Source organism: Platichthys flesus, chromosome 11, assembly GCF_949316205.1.
Source record: "Platichthys flesus chromosome 11, fPlaFle2.1, whole genome shotgun sequence".
In the NCBI taxonomy this organism is placed as follows: Eukaryota; Metazoa; Chordata; class Actinopteri; order Pleuronectiformes; family Pleuronectidae; genus Platichthys; species Platichthys flesus.
The window spans coordinates 4,103,237-4,120,434 of record NC_084955.1 but is presented as its reverse complement, the minus strand read 5'-3'; the positions used below and the strand labels follow the sequence as shown (position 1 = coordinate 4,120,434).

At 46.0% G+C, this 17,198-nt stretch overlaps 2 protein-coding genes across 2 annotated transcripts in view; both read right to left on the bottom strand.

Moving 5' to 3' along the window:
* Positions 1 to 9,629, bottom strand: part of rspo2 (R-spondin 2) — a 55,790-nt gene extending 46,161 nt beyond the window's left edge. The window contains exons 1-2 of the mRNA XM_062399409.1: positions 9,549 to 9,629; positions 8,950 to 9,278 (exon numbers count right to left, since the gene is read on the bottom strand). Coding sequence (XP_062255393.1) covers positions 8,950 to 9,049 — 100 coding nt within the window. The 5' untranslated portion in view covers positions 9,050 to 9,278; positions 9,549 to 9,629. The remainder of the gene's footprint in view (positions 1 to 8,949; positions 9,279 to 9,548) is intronic.
* A 5,053-nt stretch (positions 9,630 to 14,682) lies between these two features.
* The window catches only part of eif3ea (eukaryotic translation initiation factor 3, subunit E, a), a 29,692-nt gene continuing 27,176 nt past the window's right edge, over positions 14,683 to 17,198 (bottom strand). The window contains exons 11-13 of the mRNA XM_062398855.1: positions 16,627 to 16,729; positions 16,025 to 16,159; positions 14,683 to 14,852 (exon numbers count right to left, since the gene is read on the bottom strand). Coding sequence (XP_062254839.1) covers positions 14,817 to 14,852; positions 16,025 to 16,159; positions 16,627 to 16,729 — 274 coding nt within the window. The 3' untranslated portion in view covers positions 14,683 to 14,816. The remainder of the gene's footprint in view (positions 14,853 to 16,024; positions 16,160 to 16,626; positions 16,730 to 17,198) is intronic.

Here is a 17,198-nt window from a genome sequence, read left to right as displayed (position 1 = left end):
GTTTCCCTCAGGAGTAGAAGGAGACAACACTAAAGCTAAAAAGAGAATAAATAATGAACTTACGTTTGTTGACTCCCTGTGAAGGCTAGCGTTGCTCTGTACATGCTGGGTGTGTAAATAAGCAACTGGTTGCTAGCAAAGTGTCAGTATGTCGTCTTTACAGCTTTTTAGGGTGACCCCACACAGACAGATAAAATCCCAGTGCTAGGACGGCAAATGCCCCATGTCGCTATGACAACGCAGTGACAGCTCGCCCGATCTAATTTGTCCTGCCACCATTTTTTACACATAATGCCGTAAGAGATCTCTAACCTGGTGTTTTGCTCAAGAGCAAATAATGATTCAATAATTGTATAGCTGCGTACAGCCTGATTTAAAGCACTATTTTCCAGGGGTGCTGGCTTGTGCAATGATACAGAAAATTGTTGCCGTCCATGCAGACAGTCAGTACTTGTAGTTTCAGCTTCAGTTATTCACAATACGCACGCAATGCAGTTCTCTCTCTTACGTGAGAACTGTCACTAGGATTTGATTCCACTGGACAGCGGCGTGCGTGTGGATGATAACCTCCGCTACCACCACTAATTGACTGAACTCGATGAGAAAAACACTGCAGAGAAAGTGAAACAAAATTCTGCCCTTTTATTTGGATCCACACCTAAATTCTAGAGGTTGCTTTCTGATCCATATCCCATCTGTCCCCCAAGTTTTGAAATAATCCTTCAAGTAGCTTTGCGTCATCCTGCTCTCTAACAGATAGACAGACACACAGAACAAAAACATAACCTCCTGGGTGGAGGTAATAATGCAGATTTATTATTACATGTATACCCTGAAGCAGTGTTACCTGGGAGACTCAGAGGGAATTTGAGGCCGACCAGAGGTCAACTCATTTTCTACGCTAAAATGCATCTATAGGGGAGTCACAGCAGAAACATTAAAGAAAGACGAAAGGATGTAGGACTCTGGGCAATTTAAAAAAAAGTGAGGTGTATCTTAGAAGCTCATCAAAATGAGTGACAATCATTACGGTGTGAATTTGAAAAACTCTGGCGGGATAAGTACACCATCCTGCCCCTAGCCAAAGTATCACGCACTGTCGCTCCCGTCATGGGACTGATCAAACACTTTATCATGTCATGATCTGATAACAAGCTGTTGCCCGTTGCTCCTCTACCCTGTGGATCCCTTCCCCTCATCACTGTCCTCCTCTTTGCTCCTTCTTTTCTGTCCACATCAATCTACAGGGGATGACCCTCTGAGACCTCTTTACATCTGACATGCACGCTATGTGTATGTCAATGTGTGTCTTCCTCTCCCTCTCCACAGCGGGTGTCAAGGAGACAATGAGCTCAGCATCCAGGCCCAGTAATGACTCCCAGCCTTGCTCCTGATTAAAAACACACCGGGGGCTTCTGCACTCCGCAGGCAGCCATGAGGCCTTTCCCTTCGGCACACCGCAAGGCCTGAGAGCTACTGGAGATAGAAGCACAAGCCAGGCCTCAACACTGCTCCATGCCCAATACGACAAAAGACATCTCGTGTAAGCATGACCCGCTGCAGCATTCAAAGCTCTTGTCCCAACTAGTCCAAGCCCAATTCTACAGGCAGGTCTTCGTTTAGTCTGAGGGTGCCCAATTACCCACATTAATCCCAACCTCAGCCAAAACCATAACAAAGCCATAACACTGGCAGCATACAGTCCCTGGCTCTGATGCATCAAGGGAGGGGCCAAAACATCCTCACACATATTTGCACGTTGTTTAATCTGTGCCGGGTTTACTTTTCTTAAAACATCATGATCAAATTGGATATCGACTCAGGTGCTCCTTATTTTTTGGATGTATTCAGTTACTCAGGACTATCCGCTGTAGTTCCACAGATGGACAGAGATCATGAGACGATAGGGGCTGCAGCACCTTTAACTTTACATCTCCTAGTCCCTCCTCAGGCGGCCAAATTACAGGATAGCTCCACAGCCAGACGCTTTATTGCATCTGACCAGCTCACTTCCTCTCCATACCGAAGGCATTGCATGCTGAGCTTCATTTTGATGTGGCGTGTAAACGTAGTTAGAGGTCCCATAAAGCAGTGAGAGGGGGTCCATGTTTTGAATGTTACGGGGTGGGACCGCTGGGGTGAGCGGGTCCGAGCCCCGCTGCTCCCTGCCTTAGTCGAACAGCAGCCGTTCAAACGGGCACTGATGCAAGTAACCTTAAGCACCAATCTAGCGTCAGCATGTGTGTGTGTGTCTGTGTGTTTGTTTCTGCACACGTCAGTGTATTTTCTCAGGAGGCCTCCTTGGGTTTCAGATTTCCAGGCCTTGCAGATCGATGCAAAGTAGGTACTGGTAGGCACGCACAGGGAGAAACACACTGACAAGGCAAACAAGAGCCGATACAGAGCGTGGCCTTTTCTAGAAACATTAGACATTTAGATTTCCTTCCAAGGGCTCTTGGATCCACTAAATCCTTCCAGCTCTCCAACACATTTGGGGAAGGTGGGAATTCAAATTCACACCATGTCAGATCGGCTTTTCCAAAGTTAACAAGTTGCACGCCATGAAGTTGTTTGACATTTTGGGAAATTCTGTTAATGCTTTGAGACGATAGGACTCTCACATCTGTGCAGTAAATGCGTAGCTGGAGCCAGTAGCCAATCAGCTTAGTTTAGCAGAAAGGATGGAAACAAGAGAGGGAGCTAGTCTCTTTCTGTGTGTAGGAAACAAAATCTGCCTTTCAGCACCTCTAAAGCTCATGAATTAACACATTATTCCTCGTATGATCCGTACAAACACCGAGGAGTAAAAACAACAATTCGCTGAGTTATGGAGGGTTATGAGTCTTTTCTTGGCCGGCAGAAGAAACTATGCTTTTGCTGTCAAGTGCTCCGAGCCAAGGAACAGTAAAACAATAAATTCTCATGTTTACACTGCGTTGTTTTGTGCAGATTAAACAAAGTAGATACAATGTGTAAATTAGTGACCTTTAGAGGTGCAGGTATGTGACTTGTTTTTAACTTCAGACGGAGCCAATTTAGCTGTTTCCAGTCTTTGTGCCAAGCTAAACTTACGGCTGCAGGATGTTGTGAGAGTGGAATCGATCTACTCATTTAACTATGTGCAGCAAAGCCAATGAAAAGTAGCAAACGGTTGTTTAAGATTCATTAGGTGAAGGTAGATTTTAGCCGTTTTATTTGTAAACAACAAAAGGGAAATTGGTCATTTTTAACAATCCCCGCGATCACATACGCTTGTGTGAAAAAAATTAAACACAATGAATGCCTTTTGTGTCATTACCTCTAAACAGCTCTTCCCTGGATTATTTGAGAGGTGTGTATAAGTAATGTGAGAGGTACGTCTGGAAGTGCGTTTCAGTGTACACCCCGAGGGGCTCCATCTCCGGCTCTGGGCAGCTCTCCTACCTATGAAGCCCTTGCATGAGTCATTTTTTTCAAAAAAAGCTCCTTTTGTGTTGTTGTTTTATGTGTGGCACTTAGAAATGATTCCCACATTAGACTTTTTACAGCCCAATAAACTTGAGAGCATCGGACCAAATTGGCTGGTCATATTTAGTAGCTTTATAAGGAAACGTATTAAGGTGTAATTGCTGCAGGGGAGTGTGCAACTGAAGGAAACAGGCATAGGTGAGGGTTACAAAATCACCCTCGGCCGCAGGGACACTGTCGTTTTTGTCTGCCTCTGATGAGTTTCCAAACACCACAAGGAATTTGGAAATATGGAGCATGTTTCAAAGATTTTATGAAAATAAGTTTGTTTTATTTCACATTTCCGAAAAGAAAAAAAACTGAGCATTTATAGGGTGGTGAAAAATGTAGCCCGAAATAGAAACATGTGTTTGGCGTTTGGCTTCGCCGGCATTTGGGATCCTCTGATGACAGTGATTGAGGGTGGAAGAGAAGATCCCCTTGTGCATTTGTGCTTGAAAGAAAGAGGAAAAGGAGAGAGCGGATCCGTGCACAGTGAATGGATTTTTCCCCTGTGATGTGATGGATGGAGGTGTGCAGAAGTGTTACAGACCAAGCTTTCTCATCCATGTGAAACACCCAAAGAGTTGACAGATGAGTCCGAATGCCGTCTCCCACCTCCCTGCCTCTCTCCATTCACAAACCGACTGCAGAAAAGTGAGATAAAGGATAATTTATCAACTGAAATTCTAAAAAGTTTCATTTAGTACTTTTAAGATCATTAAAAGACTGACTCTTTTTATAAATGAAGGGAAAACAAAGAAAAAGTTAAACGGATCTTCGCCCCCACCGTCACGTGGTTCCTCGAAAGAATCTCTCCCTGTGTCTTTCTCCACATTAGAAAGTTCATGCCACTGCGTGTTTTTTCCTCTGCTGGGGTTTCGGCAGTGTAGCATGGCATGAGCGCACTGAGGAGCCTTTCACCGGCTTCATCTGATACCGCTGTGACTCGGGGCAGGAGCTGCGCTGCGGGCCAGGAGCGACATGCATGGGTTAGTAGGTCAAACAAGGAGCTAGTCTTTCGACGAAGTTTGAAGGCTGGGTCAGACTAATGTGATTTATCAATACAGCACATAAGTGAATCATTGTGCGTAATGACCATGATAATCCCGGGGACGGACCCTGGATGTGATTGGCTGAGGAGCTGGGATGGGTGACGTTGGAGGGGGTGTATGCGTTGTTCTTGACAGGATGTCTTGATTAGAGCATCGGAAACATGCACCTGTAGGGTGTTGTTGTAGCTCGCTTTACTCCTCTCTCTCTCTCTCTCTCTCTCTCTCTCTCTCTCTCTCTCTCTCTCTCTCTCTCTCTCTCTCTCTCTCTCTCTCTCTCTCTCTCTCTCTCTCTCTCTCTCACACACACAGACGCGCACACACAGATTTACGCTTATCGAGGCTTGGCTGATGGGGCCTGGGAGAGAAAAGACAAAGCTCTGTTCCTTGACGCCAGAGCTATGGGCTCAGGTCAAGACTCGGCTCGCTATAATCCCTCTCAGGTGATGCTGTTCACATTCAGCCGTTTCCAGCTGATCTGCTTAAATATGCCGTCCTCATCCCGGGAAAAAGCCCCCACCCCTCCTCAACCAACTAGCACCATACCTCCAACGTTGCGGAGAGGACATGAGAGGAGAGGACATGAAAGGAGGAGAGGACATGAGAGGAGAGGACATGAGAGGAGGGAGACAAGTGAGGAGGAGAGTACATGAGAGGAGGAGAGGACATGAGAGGAGGGAGACAAGTGAGGAGGAGAGTACATGAGAGGAGGAGAGGACATGAGAGGAGGAGAGGACATGAGAGGAGAGGACATGAGAGAAGGGAGACAAGTAAGGAGGAGAGTACATGAGAGGAGGAGAGGACATGAGAGGAGGGAGACAAGTGAGGAGGAGAGTACATGAGAGGAGGAGAGGACATGAGAGGAGGAGAGGACATGAGAGGAGAGGACATGAAAGGAGGAGAGGACATGCGAGGAGAGGACATGAGAGGAGGGAGACAAGTAAGGAGGAGAGTACATGAGAGGAGGAGAGGACATGAGAGGAGGGAGACAAGTGAGGAGGAGAAAACAAGAGAGGAAGAGAGGACATGTGAGGAGGAGAGGACGTGAGAGGAGGAGAAGTCAAGAGAGGAGCAGTACATAAAATAAAATGATTTGGGTTTAGTGGAATAAGAAAAGGTCAGTGGTGCAGGGGGTGAAATCACCTGGATTAGAGTAATGAGAGAACCTTGTTAGCAGTCGTGCCATCTTAAGAGCTTTCTTCAATTTTTCCAAAGGCAAGAGTGGCAGGGCCGGTTTGAAAAGCAGCCTCTCGGAGCGCTCCCTCTCCTCCCCGTCAGGCACTTAATCAACATATTATATTGCACTGAAGTGCTGGGTTCCAACATTTACACTTACACCCACAAACCTGGGACTTTGTAGGAGCTTTCAGCACAGAGGCCTGAGTTACAGGACTTAGGAAGAGAGGTCGCTGTGTTTAAAGTCACCTCTCTGTGTCCAAAGATGCTATCATTTATTTAAATTCATGCAGCCAAAAACTGCATTTCACTTAAAAATGACAGCCATATTCCCAACAAACTGAAACCACAGAGTCAATTCACAAACATGCCGCATGATTATTTGCTGAAGGACGGGCACACTCGGGCACAAGTGATGACTATACTCTCTATGTATGGCATCAAACGTCACTGTCACCAGCGGAACAAAATATCATGCATTTCTGACCCCACTCCCTGCACCCGGCACCACTTTCAACGAATCACATTTGTCCTGAGAACAGAGCTGAGTAACACATTACACAGTTGTATATGCTGTAAGGCATTCTCCGGCTGCTTCAAATTGTGGGATTTCTGGGTAGATGTGGAAGGGTTAACAGTATCACATGGCAACTTTTCACCAGTCTCGACGGCTACTACCTATCCATTAGCTGTTTAAACGTCTGAGGGCCCCGCTGTGTGTCTCTGCTCCTTCAGGCAGCGCTGCTACTCCAGCCTGATTTTATGTAGTCAGCAGGTGGCATCATTAGCCAGAGAATAAAAATGAAATGTAATACCCTTGTGTCTAGCTATGATATCATAGCAGGGCTCATTGGCATCGTGTCCCTGTTCCTAGTGGGCAGGATAGGGGGTAAGGAGGTGTAAATTTAATATGTTTTCTCATCTGTTTCACATGAATAAAATACGTATGTACAATTACCGCAGCCAAACAGGAGGCCGGGTCATGCCAGGCAGTGTGTGAGCGAGACAAGATCAGCCCAGAAACCACACAAAGATCCCAATCTCGCCTGTGCTCGTGCATTTCAGCGAGCTCCGGTCCTACGCAATGGCTGATTCTCTCCTCGACATCCACTAAATTATAATGGCAGCTCCATCCCTCGCACCCCACTCTGTCATGTGGCTGCGTACGCACAGTATATCAACAGCAAAACTTTTTTTTCGTGCATGTAAAAAAACACATTTGGTAAATTATGCAGGATGTGTTTTGTTAAGCATAAAATAGTGACGCCTGGGGAGCAGAGTGTGGCCAAATTGAGTTTCGAACGTGTCTGGGTCTCAACACCCCTGAACGGTTCGGATAGCTCCCTGTGCATGCCAGACAGGCTGTATATAAAGCTGTCACAGGAACCTTGAGGGCTAGAAAAAAATATCCAAGCATTGCTGGACCTATTGGACAATGATCTCTTACACATGCTTCTTTCAATATAACCGTGATAAATAAAGGAAGGAAGCAAATACCGAAAACTTGGCCGGCTGCCACTGCTTGCTAGAATGGCACTTTTGGCCCAAAGTGCAGTTCCCCCCACACATACTAAAACACACACACACACACTCACACACTCAAACAGACTCTTACACTTACTGTAAAGCCAAAACTTGTACATATTTGCATTGGATTAGGTTGACAAGTGTAACATCCGCTCTGAGAGCTCTGGTGGTCACAATGTGTAGTTTATAGTGCTCAGCCTAAAGCTGATCTTGAGGTCAAATGTGTAAGTTAACCTTTTGATCTCAGCCCCACTGGTTACCCCCCCTCCTCCTCCTCCTCTCCTCCCCTCTCTCTCTCTCTCTCTCCCTCTCTGCCGTTCTCACACACAGACATGCACAGACTGTATAGATAAACAGACCCCTGAAGACTAAATGAAAAGACAGTGATGTGCTGCTTGACCATCCAAAAATATCGTCCAATAAAAGATTGATCATACCCAGAGAACTGCATTCCACCCCCCCCCCCCCCCACACACACACACACACACTGTCTTCAGATCGGACGGCGCACGAGGAGAGAAACACACGGAGGAGCTGAGAAAAGTGTGTGTGCCAGTGCCCCGCAGTGATCGCCTGATTATTTGCAGATGGGCAGTGGAGGGCTTGCAGAGTGTGGAGGTCCCCCCCTTGGCACGCAGCGCATATGATTAAATCTGTGATTGCCTTAAAATTTACAAGACCCCCCTCGTCTCTCCCCTGACTTGAAATGAGAAATACTTCCCACTGTCCGGAGCGTTGGCGCAGCGTAGAGGTCCGCTCCATGCTCTCTCCTCTGCATGGTCACCCCGAGGAACGTATAGCGAATGTGTTATTCCACAGGTCCGAGGAGGGCTCGGCGGGGGCCACTTTTCCTAATCCCACTGTCTCCTCATTCATTCAGAGTATGGGGTAGTATTTACAAAGGGGCTGATCTCCTCCCCAAGCCCTTGCGCCTCCGCTGAGCGATTGTTATGCGGGTTTCCTACCAACTGTTCAAAGTGGTTATGAGATCAATTAAAACCAGCTTAAGGGGCTGAAGTGGAGATGTGCAATTCATACAAGTCAGGGGGCATGGGATTCCGTGTCTATTCATTAAAAAACTCCTACAATACCACCCCCTCTCGTCTATAAGCCGCAGCTCTCTATAGACAGTTTTTTTTTTATATCAGTTTCCCTTGTAAATAACAGTGTGCGCGCCTTTCTTGCATCGGAAGTGGCGTTAGCAGCGCGTCCGACAGCGTGTTTTACATAAGATCAGACAATCCACTCTTTTAATATTAATTTGGGAAGTAGCGAAGCGCTTGGCCGACCTTTTACGCACATTTTACGCACTAGCTACCGGCTTCGAACTCGTTACATACTGTGGAAAATATTCCTTCAAGAGGTTAATAAATTACACCAGATGTTGGAAAATGAAATTGCAGCTTAGATTACAAATTTGATTTCAGCGTAAACTTTTCTGGTATGATCCCAACTAGCAGGCAGTGTCGGCGTGCTCTCAGCTGTGCGATTCCAAGACCGAACATTGACAATTATCAATTTGTGATGCAATTTGCGCTGACTTTTTAAATGCGCTCTACGCTGTGAGAATACGGAGGGTGTATACATACACACACACGGAGACGAGCAACATTGTTTGGGACTGTGCCGTTGCCTCCTGTGACCCAAACAAACTCTGTACCCATGTGTTAAAGTCCCTGCCGGGATGCTGCTGTGAGACATGCGTTACCTCTTTTGTTTCTCCTCCAGCGTTGCGACGGCGCCTGACAGTTGCTGTACTCCATACAGTTCAATACGATCAGGGCAAAGGAGAAGAGTCGAAACTGCATCTGGACGGCGATCGGTTTGTCCGGACTCCAGCAAAAAAAAAAGGTGCCCGCGAGGCTCGGGATGGATTCTCTGTGACTTTTGCAACGTCCTCCCCCAGTCTCTTAAGTTCTCTCCACAAGTGTGTCAAACATCAGACGAGATGCGACATGGTGTCACGTCGCCGATTTGGACCATTTTACGGAGCGCGGCTGATTCCTCCAGTCACTCAAAAGTGTCTGTGTTGCTGCGCTGCGGGGAGAATGACAAAGGAGGTTACTGGGATAACAGCGGAACGAAATCAACACCTTCCGAAACACTAATGCGTAAAGGTGACAGCGGGGTTAGAGGAGGAAGAAGAAAGGGGATCTTGTGTGATAATGTGTCGGAACAATCACACAAGCAAAAGCAAAGCGCACTGCTCAAACGCCCCCCTCAAAAAGAAAAGAGCCGTGCGTAATTGTCGCCAAAAAAAAAAAACGCTCCGTGAGAAATAACGTGTTGCTGGAGCAGCCTATATACCTTGCATCAGATGAAGTGTGTAATCCCGCTCCGGTCCACTTTAGGTCCCCTCTGAGTGGAAGTGTGGCTCGGGAACATGCAGCATCCCTTTTTGTGTGAGAAACTTGTGTCCCCCACGAGAGCTCAAGAGGTCGAGGAGGAGGCAAAAAAAGGTGGTAGCTGCAGCGGAGGGAGGGGGGGGGGGGATTTCCTTTGCTTCTCTCTGCAAAAAAAAACAACCCCGCTTTAGATTCCGTGTATACCTGCGTCTCCTCACTCAGGGTTCGTCCCGTGTAGCGCGTGAAACGGCGGAATCAAGAAAACTCACATGTGATTGCTTTTCTTTTTAAAGCGGAAAGGCGCCGGCGCTGAGAGTGCGACCCTGCGTGCTGCGCGCTGCTGAGGTTGCGCGGCGACCGACTCCCGACTGGTCCTGATGCTTGCTGCCTTTTTGCTCATATAGCGCCGCGCCGCCGTCACGTGTGGACATCTCCGGTTTGGTGTTTTTTCCTCCTTATTTAAGATGTTGAAGATGACATTTCGCGTATTAGTCTCTCCCTCTCTCTCTCTCTCTCTCACCCACCCCCGTGGACTCACCCACACCGGTGCGAGGTTGCCTCTGGGTCCTAGTGAGCGGGAAACGCTGGGGGGGGAAAACTCTTCAAGGAAAGTAAAGTTGAGGTTTCATAAGTGGTTGCAGCTTCTCTGTGTTACTACAACATCCAGAAGATTCCTTTAATATTATATTCCGATGCAGGTCCAAAAGGACCCTCCTTTGCGCAATGAGCCTACTCTGCGTCTTTCTAATGGATGCTGTGATGTATTAGGAGTTTCAAATCTAAGTTCAGAGACCTCCCTCCATTATAAACCAGAAGCCAACTGAGCCGATTGCTGCACAGTTTATCTAGGCTCTATGTAAGGCTCGGTTATATTCCACTGACTATAGCCCTATTGAATAATTAGAGGTTCGCCAAAAAAGCAATTATCTGCATAATGTGCGTAATGAGGTGGGCCCGCAAGTCAACCATCCCGTCACGCTCTTTGACCCCCCCCCCCCCCCCCCCCCCCGCTTTGAAATCAACAATACTCGTCGGAGAGGTTGAAATTGTGGAACACGAATAACTCACCTAATTATTTCAGTTTCTTTTTCTTTCTTCTTCTCAGGGCACCGGGTCTTTCACACTGACCCATGCGACCTCACCAGCGGGGACGTGTGGGAGGCAGGAGATCCTTCTTTCGGTCACAAACTGGCACTAACTCGCTGGGCAAACAGATGAGGCGCAGGCTAGCGGCCATCCACCTCTTCTGTGACATTCAGACGCTGGCGGCGCGTCAACTCTGCGGAGCAGCGCAGAGAACGATCAACCAGATAATAATTCTTTTAAAAATCAGAAGGAATGAGAAGTGTCTGGGATGTTGGTGACAGTTGGCTCCAGACAAATAGGTTCTATGATTTCATGTGCAGGTAAATCCACAATACAGGAGGGTCACATCATTGTATCACCTTCAGCCGCTGCTCCACACCGAGATCCGAGACACTTTGGGAATGCTTTACCCCCTTCAGCCACTAGGTGTGGCACTTAATCTTTTATTTATTTCAGCAAATTATTTTCATGTGAGAGCTCTTTAGTGCATGTTAGTAAAATTACGACAGTGAGGGGTCTGGAAAAATACAGCCCTTTATAAAAGCAAAACAAAGAAAAATATATGTATAATGTGCATTATTCTAAGAGTTTAACTGTTTCCTTTGTAAAATAAAATCCAACTATTTTTACCTTTAGCCTGGCTGCCCTCAGATCACTCAGACCTCCCATGTTAGAGCAGCTAAAGTTCATTCAGACGCTGGTTTTATACCAAAGAAACCAGTGAAAAGGAGATTTCTACCCTCAAGACAGTAAAACACACACGTCCAATAAAACACACACAACCAAAGTTTCCATTTCATCACTGGAACTGATTTTAAAATACATATGTGGGGAGACGCTAATGTAGTTACAAAGAAAGAAAAAAAAAAGGAGGAATCATGGCTGTTTCCTCGCCAAAACTTATAGTGACCTTTGTCCTGCCTTTGTTTATTTATTTGTCCGTGAGAGCAGTGACAGGGATTGTGGTCAAGAGGGCTGTTAGCCGCAGGCAGTGCCGCTGGTTTGGATTCCTCTCTAAAACAACATCTGAAAAGTGCACGGTTAAGGTGAACGTGATAATTTAGGCCTCAGGCACTTTTATGTTCATGATGTGTCATGGAGAAGGGGGCCCGGTAAACCAATCACTTTATTTCCTCCCTCCCTTTTCTCCTCACTGTTGCAGTGCACAGAAAAGAGGAGGAGGGGAGGTGGTGGTGTCGATGGGGTTCGGAGGTGACGTCAGCATTCGGATGGTCTGGCCTGGAGCCCTCAGTGCCATAACAGCAATGAGGGGAGCTGCTTTACACTGAGTACATCAGAGCTCTAGACCGGATGGTCTTCAGCGCGGGTTGCTGTCACACTTGACTATGGGGGGGAGGGTGGGGACAACAGAAAAACAAAGATCCAGGCCAGACTGGTCATTTAAGAGTCAGAATCTCCAAAATGTCAAGGACAGAATGAGAGTGAAGCAAACTCCAGAAAGTTCAGGTTATACTTAGCAAACTTTCCTTGTTTGTGGCTCCGAACGGAAAGAGGCAGGGAATTAATCCAACACGACATTCACAAACAAAGCTGAAAACGTCACGGGCCACATGTACAAACACAATTTTATTGTCACCATAAGTCTAGTCGACAAAAACCTCATCTCAAAGTGCAGTGGGGAGCAGCTCCGGAGCTCGAGTAGGGAAAGAAATGGGAAATGTATACACTTCCATGAGAAGTAGGTATAAATCCAACTGTCGGTGAAGATCGAAAGCGAGAACACTTTGCACATTCAAGGGCAATTCTTTGTAACATGTTTCAGTCCATATGTCTTTTGAATATGAACGTATGAAAGTCTCAACTCTCCAAGTCTTAAAATGCAACTTGAAAACGTTGGATTCACAGAGGAATGGATTCCAGGTTTTCAAAGTGTCAAAAGAATGCAGAAAATTAGTGTAACGTGACATGTGAAGCTGTGAGCTGGTGAAAATGTAGATCATATGCTCTTTTAACAGGCTGTGAAAGAATTGTTTCTCAAACCAGCTTCTATAATAAATCATAGGGTCTGAGGATTAACACAAAATGTACTCCCAAAACAGTTCTGATTGTAGCACGAGAGATTTTCCTATTTCTTTGTGTCTGTGCTCCTCTCGCTGTTTTGATGGGGTGGGGCTCATTTGGAAACACTTACGATACATTGATGTATACAGGAATATCTTCTTCGGGTTGTATCAGTTGCGGCTCGTCTATCGGTGGTGGTTGCATAGCATTGCCATCACTTCCTTTCTGTAACAGTTCCACGTCATCCTCAGTTCATGAAAAGAAATCCCTCATCTTAATTTTCAATATTTGCAGGTTCTTGCTTTTTGGAAGTTTTTGCAACTAAGCTTCCAGCTCTCTGTTTTCCCCGGCTTGCACATGCCCAGTGGATGTGAATGGTCATATATGTATTTTTCAAGTATGAGGTTATTTCTGATACAATTTTTTTGACTGTTCCAACTCCAAGTATTACCAATGGACCTATTTTTTCTTCTATATTAACTTGAAAATCGATTGTTCAAGAAAACTTTAACTTCTGACCCCAGCTTTTCAGGAGCCTCAAAAGGTCAGACTTCCCTTTTTTCTATTTCAAGTAACACCCTAAACCAGGATTGCACTCTAGGGCTCATACCTCCACGAAGGCCCCACAGTGCCCTTAAATTCAATCAAGCTGTACTAAATGACACACACTCATGGATATCAGTTCCCTACATGTGCCAGATTTCTTTCAAGATCCATTAATTATAATTATTGAAAACAACCTCTTTAGTGGATGTAATGAGCTCAAACACGGGTCTTACAGTCATGCCCAAGGTTCAGTGTATGCATCCTGAATACTAATATAAATTCATCTGCATGTTTAACTGTACCGAGAAGTGGCTTGTGGGTTGGCCAAAACTAAACTTATTTAAAGATTCACTGGATTTTAACATCGAGGTACAGGATTAATTATATAATGAAGGAAATCAAAGTACCTATGTTACGCTTTTTTCCCTTTTCATTTGTTCAATGAAGACATTTTGTAAAAAGTTTTGCTGGGTTACAGAGGGCAAACTGTCCGTCCCACCTAAATCACTGGTCCTGAAGAGCCTGAACGCCTCGCTTGCGCTCCTGGCTTGTTTTCCATAAAGCATTTATCTCTAAGTGGTTGACCAGTCACCACAACAGTGTGCCAGCTGACCAATCAGCGCAGACTGGGCTTTTTAGGAGGCGGGCCAAGAGCTAAAATGGAGCGTTTCAGACGAACATTGCGCCATGTAAACCTAGACGACCAAATTAAAATTATGAACCTGTAAATGGCCAAAATATGGTAACTTTAAGAGAAGGAAAATGTCTATCATCAGTCTGTCTCGCTTCTTCATGCTTCGGTTAAGCAGAATGTTTGTAGAGTCAAGCTCACATTCAAGTGATGAGACACCCTTTGCCCTTCTGATTTAGTCTAATAAGGCAGGTGCAGCTCTGCCATAAAAACCCTTCAAAACAGTTGAATTACATGAAGGTAGAAGTAAACGTAGGTCTGTTTGTTAGAAACTGCGTTGGAGGAGGGAGGGAGGGCGAGTCAGAGGACTGAGTTATGAGAAGGTCGAAGGCAGAGGAAAGCGGGGGTGGGGTGGGACATTAAAAAGATTGTGTCGGTCTGGCTAATGGTTCTTTATGGCTCCCTCATGTCCTCAGATGGGCAGGATGACTGGCAGAGAGTGTGACCACTGGTAACTCTACAGCACCTCTGTTTGCCCCCTTCGGCTGACGTCCCCACTCAGCGAGACTCGGCCTGCCACGGTGAAGCGAACCACTAAAACACCATAAAACCAACAGACTAAACAGCCATTCATCATTACAGCACACACATGAGCCGCATCACACACACAGCAGTCTTAACTGTCCCACTCAGTGACTCACTTGCGCACATTAAAACTGCATCAAGTATTACTGATACAAAAAAGTCTTACCACTCAAACCTCAACTACCATTGGTAATGTCCAGAAATAAGGCAATCACGGGTGAAAATGTTTTTTTTTTTGGTCACTTTTATTGAACTGCTGATGACTTGTACCAAGTGCAAAACAGTACTGTGCTCCTTGAGAGACAAGTGTGGAAAAGTAGTAAAAACAAAGAGCAGGATGGATCCGTCTCTGTTGTGCCGCTAAAATCCAGATTCCTGACCGGCCCAATTTGGGGTCTGGAAGAAGAGCATGGAGAGAAAGTTAAGTTAGAACATTTGTGGATCACGGAAACAAATCGAAACTTTTTGTTGTTGATTGTGGGAAATGGGAAAAAGTAACATACATGTGCAAGCAGTTAAGCACTGATGTTTTCCTTGTCGGGAGTGTGTAATGTGTGTGTTCTGTTGGTGAGTGCTGGGTGGCTGTGAGGGCTGACAGGGACCCTCAGCAGCCGGCCCAGATGGTAGGCAGTTAATGTTCTCTATATGTAAGTGATTTGTAGCCTTGAGGACAGCAGGATGTAGTGGTGCTCTGCAAGTTGTTTGCAGCCTCTTTTTGTCTAATTACAAAAACTCCTTAATGAGGGGGGCAGGGTTGTTCTTTTTTTACAGGACAGGGTTATGGCAGCACTCCTGCAGATATTCAAACAATAGGCAGGGGGGTAATTGAGCACATCAAAACACAGCCACTAAAGAGCTGCACAGTTAAAAAGTGAATATTTAACATGGCTGTTGTAACTCGGTGGCCTTGGTGCAGTCAGGTGTTTGGTGAGCAAACCAACCCATCAATCTGCTCTGACAGACGCTGCATGTCTTCACCGACTGCAGAGTTGTGTGAAGCAACCGCTCGCAGCTCCTGTTCACAGTATGCGTGCGATTATGACATTCTGTGTAGTTGCAGTACTTGAGCCTTCTACATACCACTAAAAACGCACAGAGTCAACATCAAAAACACACTTAAGTGGGATGACTGGACCCTGAGCCAGACATCTGCAACAGGTCCTAAGTGCAGGGAACTCCAGGCTTTGAGTAATGTTCACCAAAAGCCAGTGTGAGGGTCCATCTTATTTAAGTTGCTGAGCTGAGTCACTGAGCTCAGGCCCTCGTTTTATGGTTGTTTGGAATCTACCTTGTCATTAGGCCTCTGAAGAGCAATGGAGGGATGAAAGCCTCAGCTCTGTTAAACTTGCTCTTACTGGCTTATTTCGTGTAAAGAGAGCTTTTGTTGATGGTTGTTCATCAACATTCTTTAGCCTTGTTCTTCTGAGCTGATCATTTGAGATGCTTTGAACTGCCCCGGGTTCACGTTGACCTTCTCGCAATCTGATCGGCAAGGGAGGGATGACTAGCTTCAGCTGGGAGCGGCACCTTATGTGCATTTTGTATGTACAGTATTTGTATTGACTCACCTCGTTCCTGCTGTTGTGGGCCGCTTTTTTCTCAATGTTCATGGCCAACATTTGGCTACGGAATGAGAGGCTCTTTGTCTTCTCAATCACCTGCTGGTATGGTGATATGGCGTTGTTCCCCATGACAACGTGACCCTGGAAATATGGACAGACAAACGTTAACACCAATAAGTCTAGTAAATTTGGTCTAGCAGACACACCATCCTACAAACTGTGCTCATGGTCCCAGTCACATCCACTGTGGGCACATCCACATAATTCCATGTCATTCTGAGGGACTGGTCTATGATTTGTTGATTACAGAGAACTGTCGTGATGTGTATGCCAAAACATGTAGGTTCAACATGGAGCTTCACAAAAGGGTCCTAACGAGGGTGAGATATTGTGGTTGAGACGTCCTTACAGCCATCTTTACCCTTCAATTACAAAAATCAGGACACGCATAATTCCTCTTTATCCTGCAAGAGATGCACAGTAGAGCTTCTGGAAGGCGACAATGACAATCAAAACCACCAACAAGCTAAAACGGTCTGTTTAAAAAGCTTTGATTCATTAGATCTGCACTGGGCCGATTGATTGAGGAGGAAGACAGAAGGTCTCACCAGTTTGGAGTCGATCTTGGCATCCAGCCTGGCGTTGCGGATAAGGTTCACAATCCATCTCTCAGCTTCCTCAGGCGTCATGTTCAGTTTGTCTGCCAGCATGCTGTTGAGGAAACAAGAAACATGGGGCTTGAACCAGGGTCTGGGTACAAGGCAACAGACAAGGTAGTTGGGTCTGTCACAGTGGTGAGCTCAGATTCTCCTGAAAATGTATTGGACCGGCCAAGGATGCATCCAATGGTCCTGAGCTCCCTGGTGCCATGGAATTAAAAACGTATGGTGTTTGTCAATGCATGAACACTAACATGGTCTTAATTTACGTATGGCATTGTTGGTTTGTCAACTCTGCAGTTTACCACTTACACCACCGGGCAGAATGAAATACAACAATACTGCTTCAGAGACCACATGTATTTGATAACAGCGCATTGACACCAGCATCAGCTCTTATCGCCAAAAGTCTTCAAATCTCGTCCTCTACCTGCATGACACCTCTTTTTCACCTGTCACCTGTTAAAAACGTCATCAAGGCGACCACACTCTTGCCGAGAATCCTCCTGATAATCTCCTGC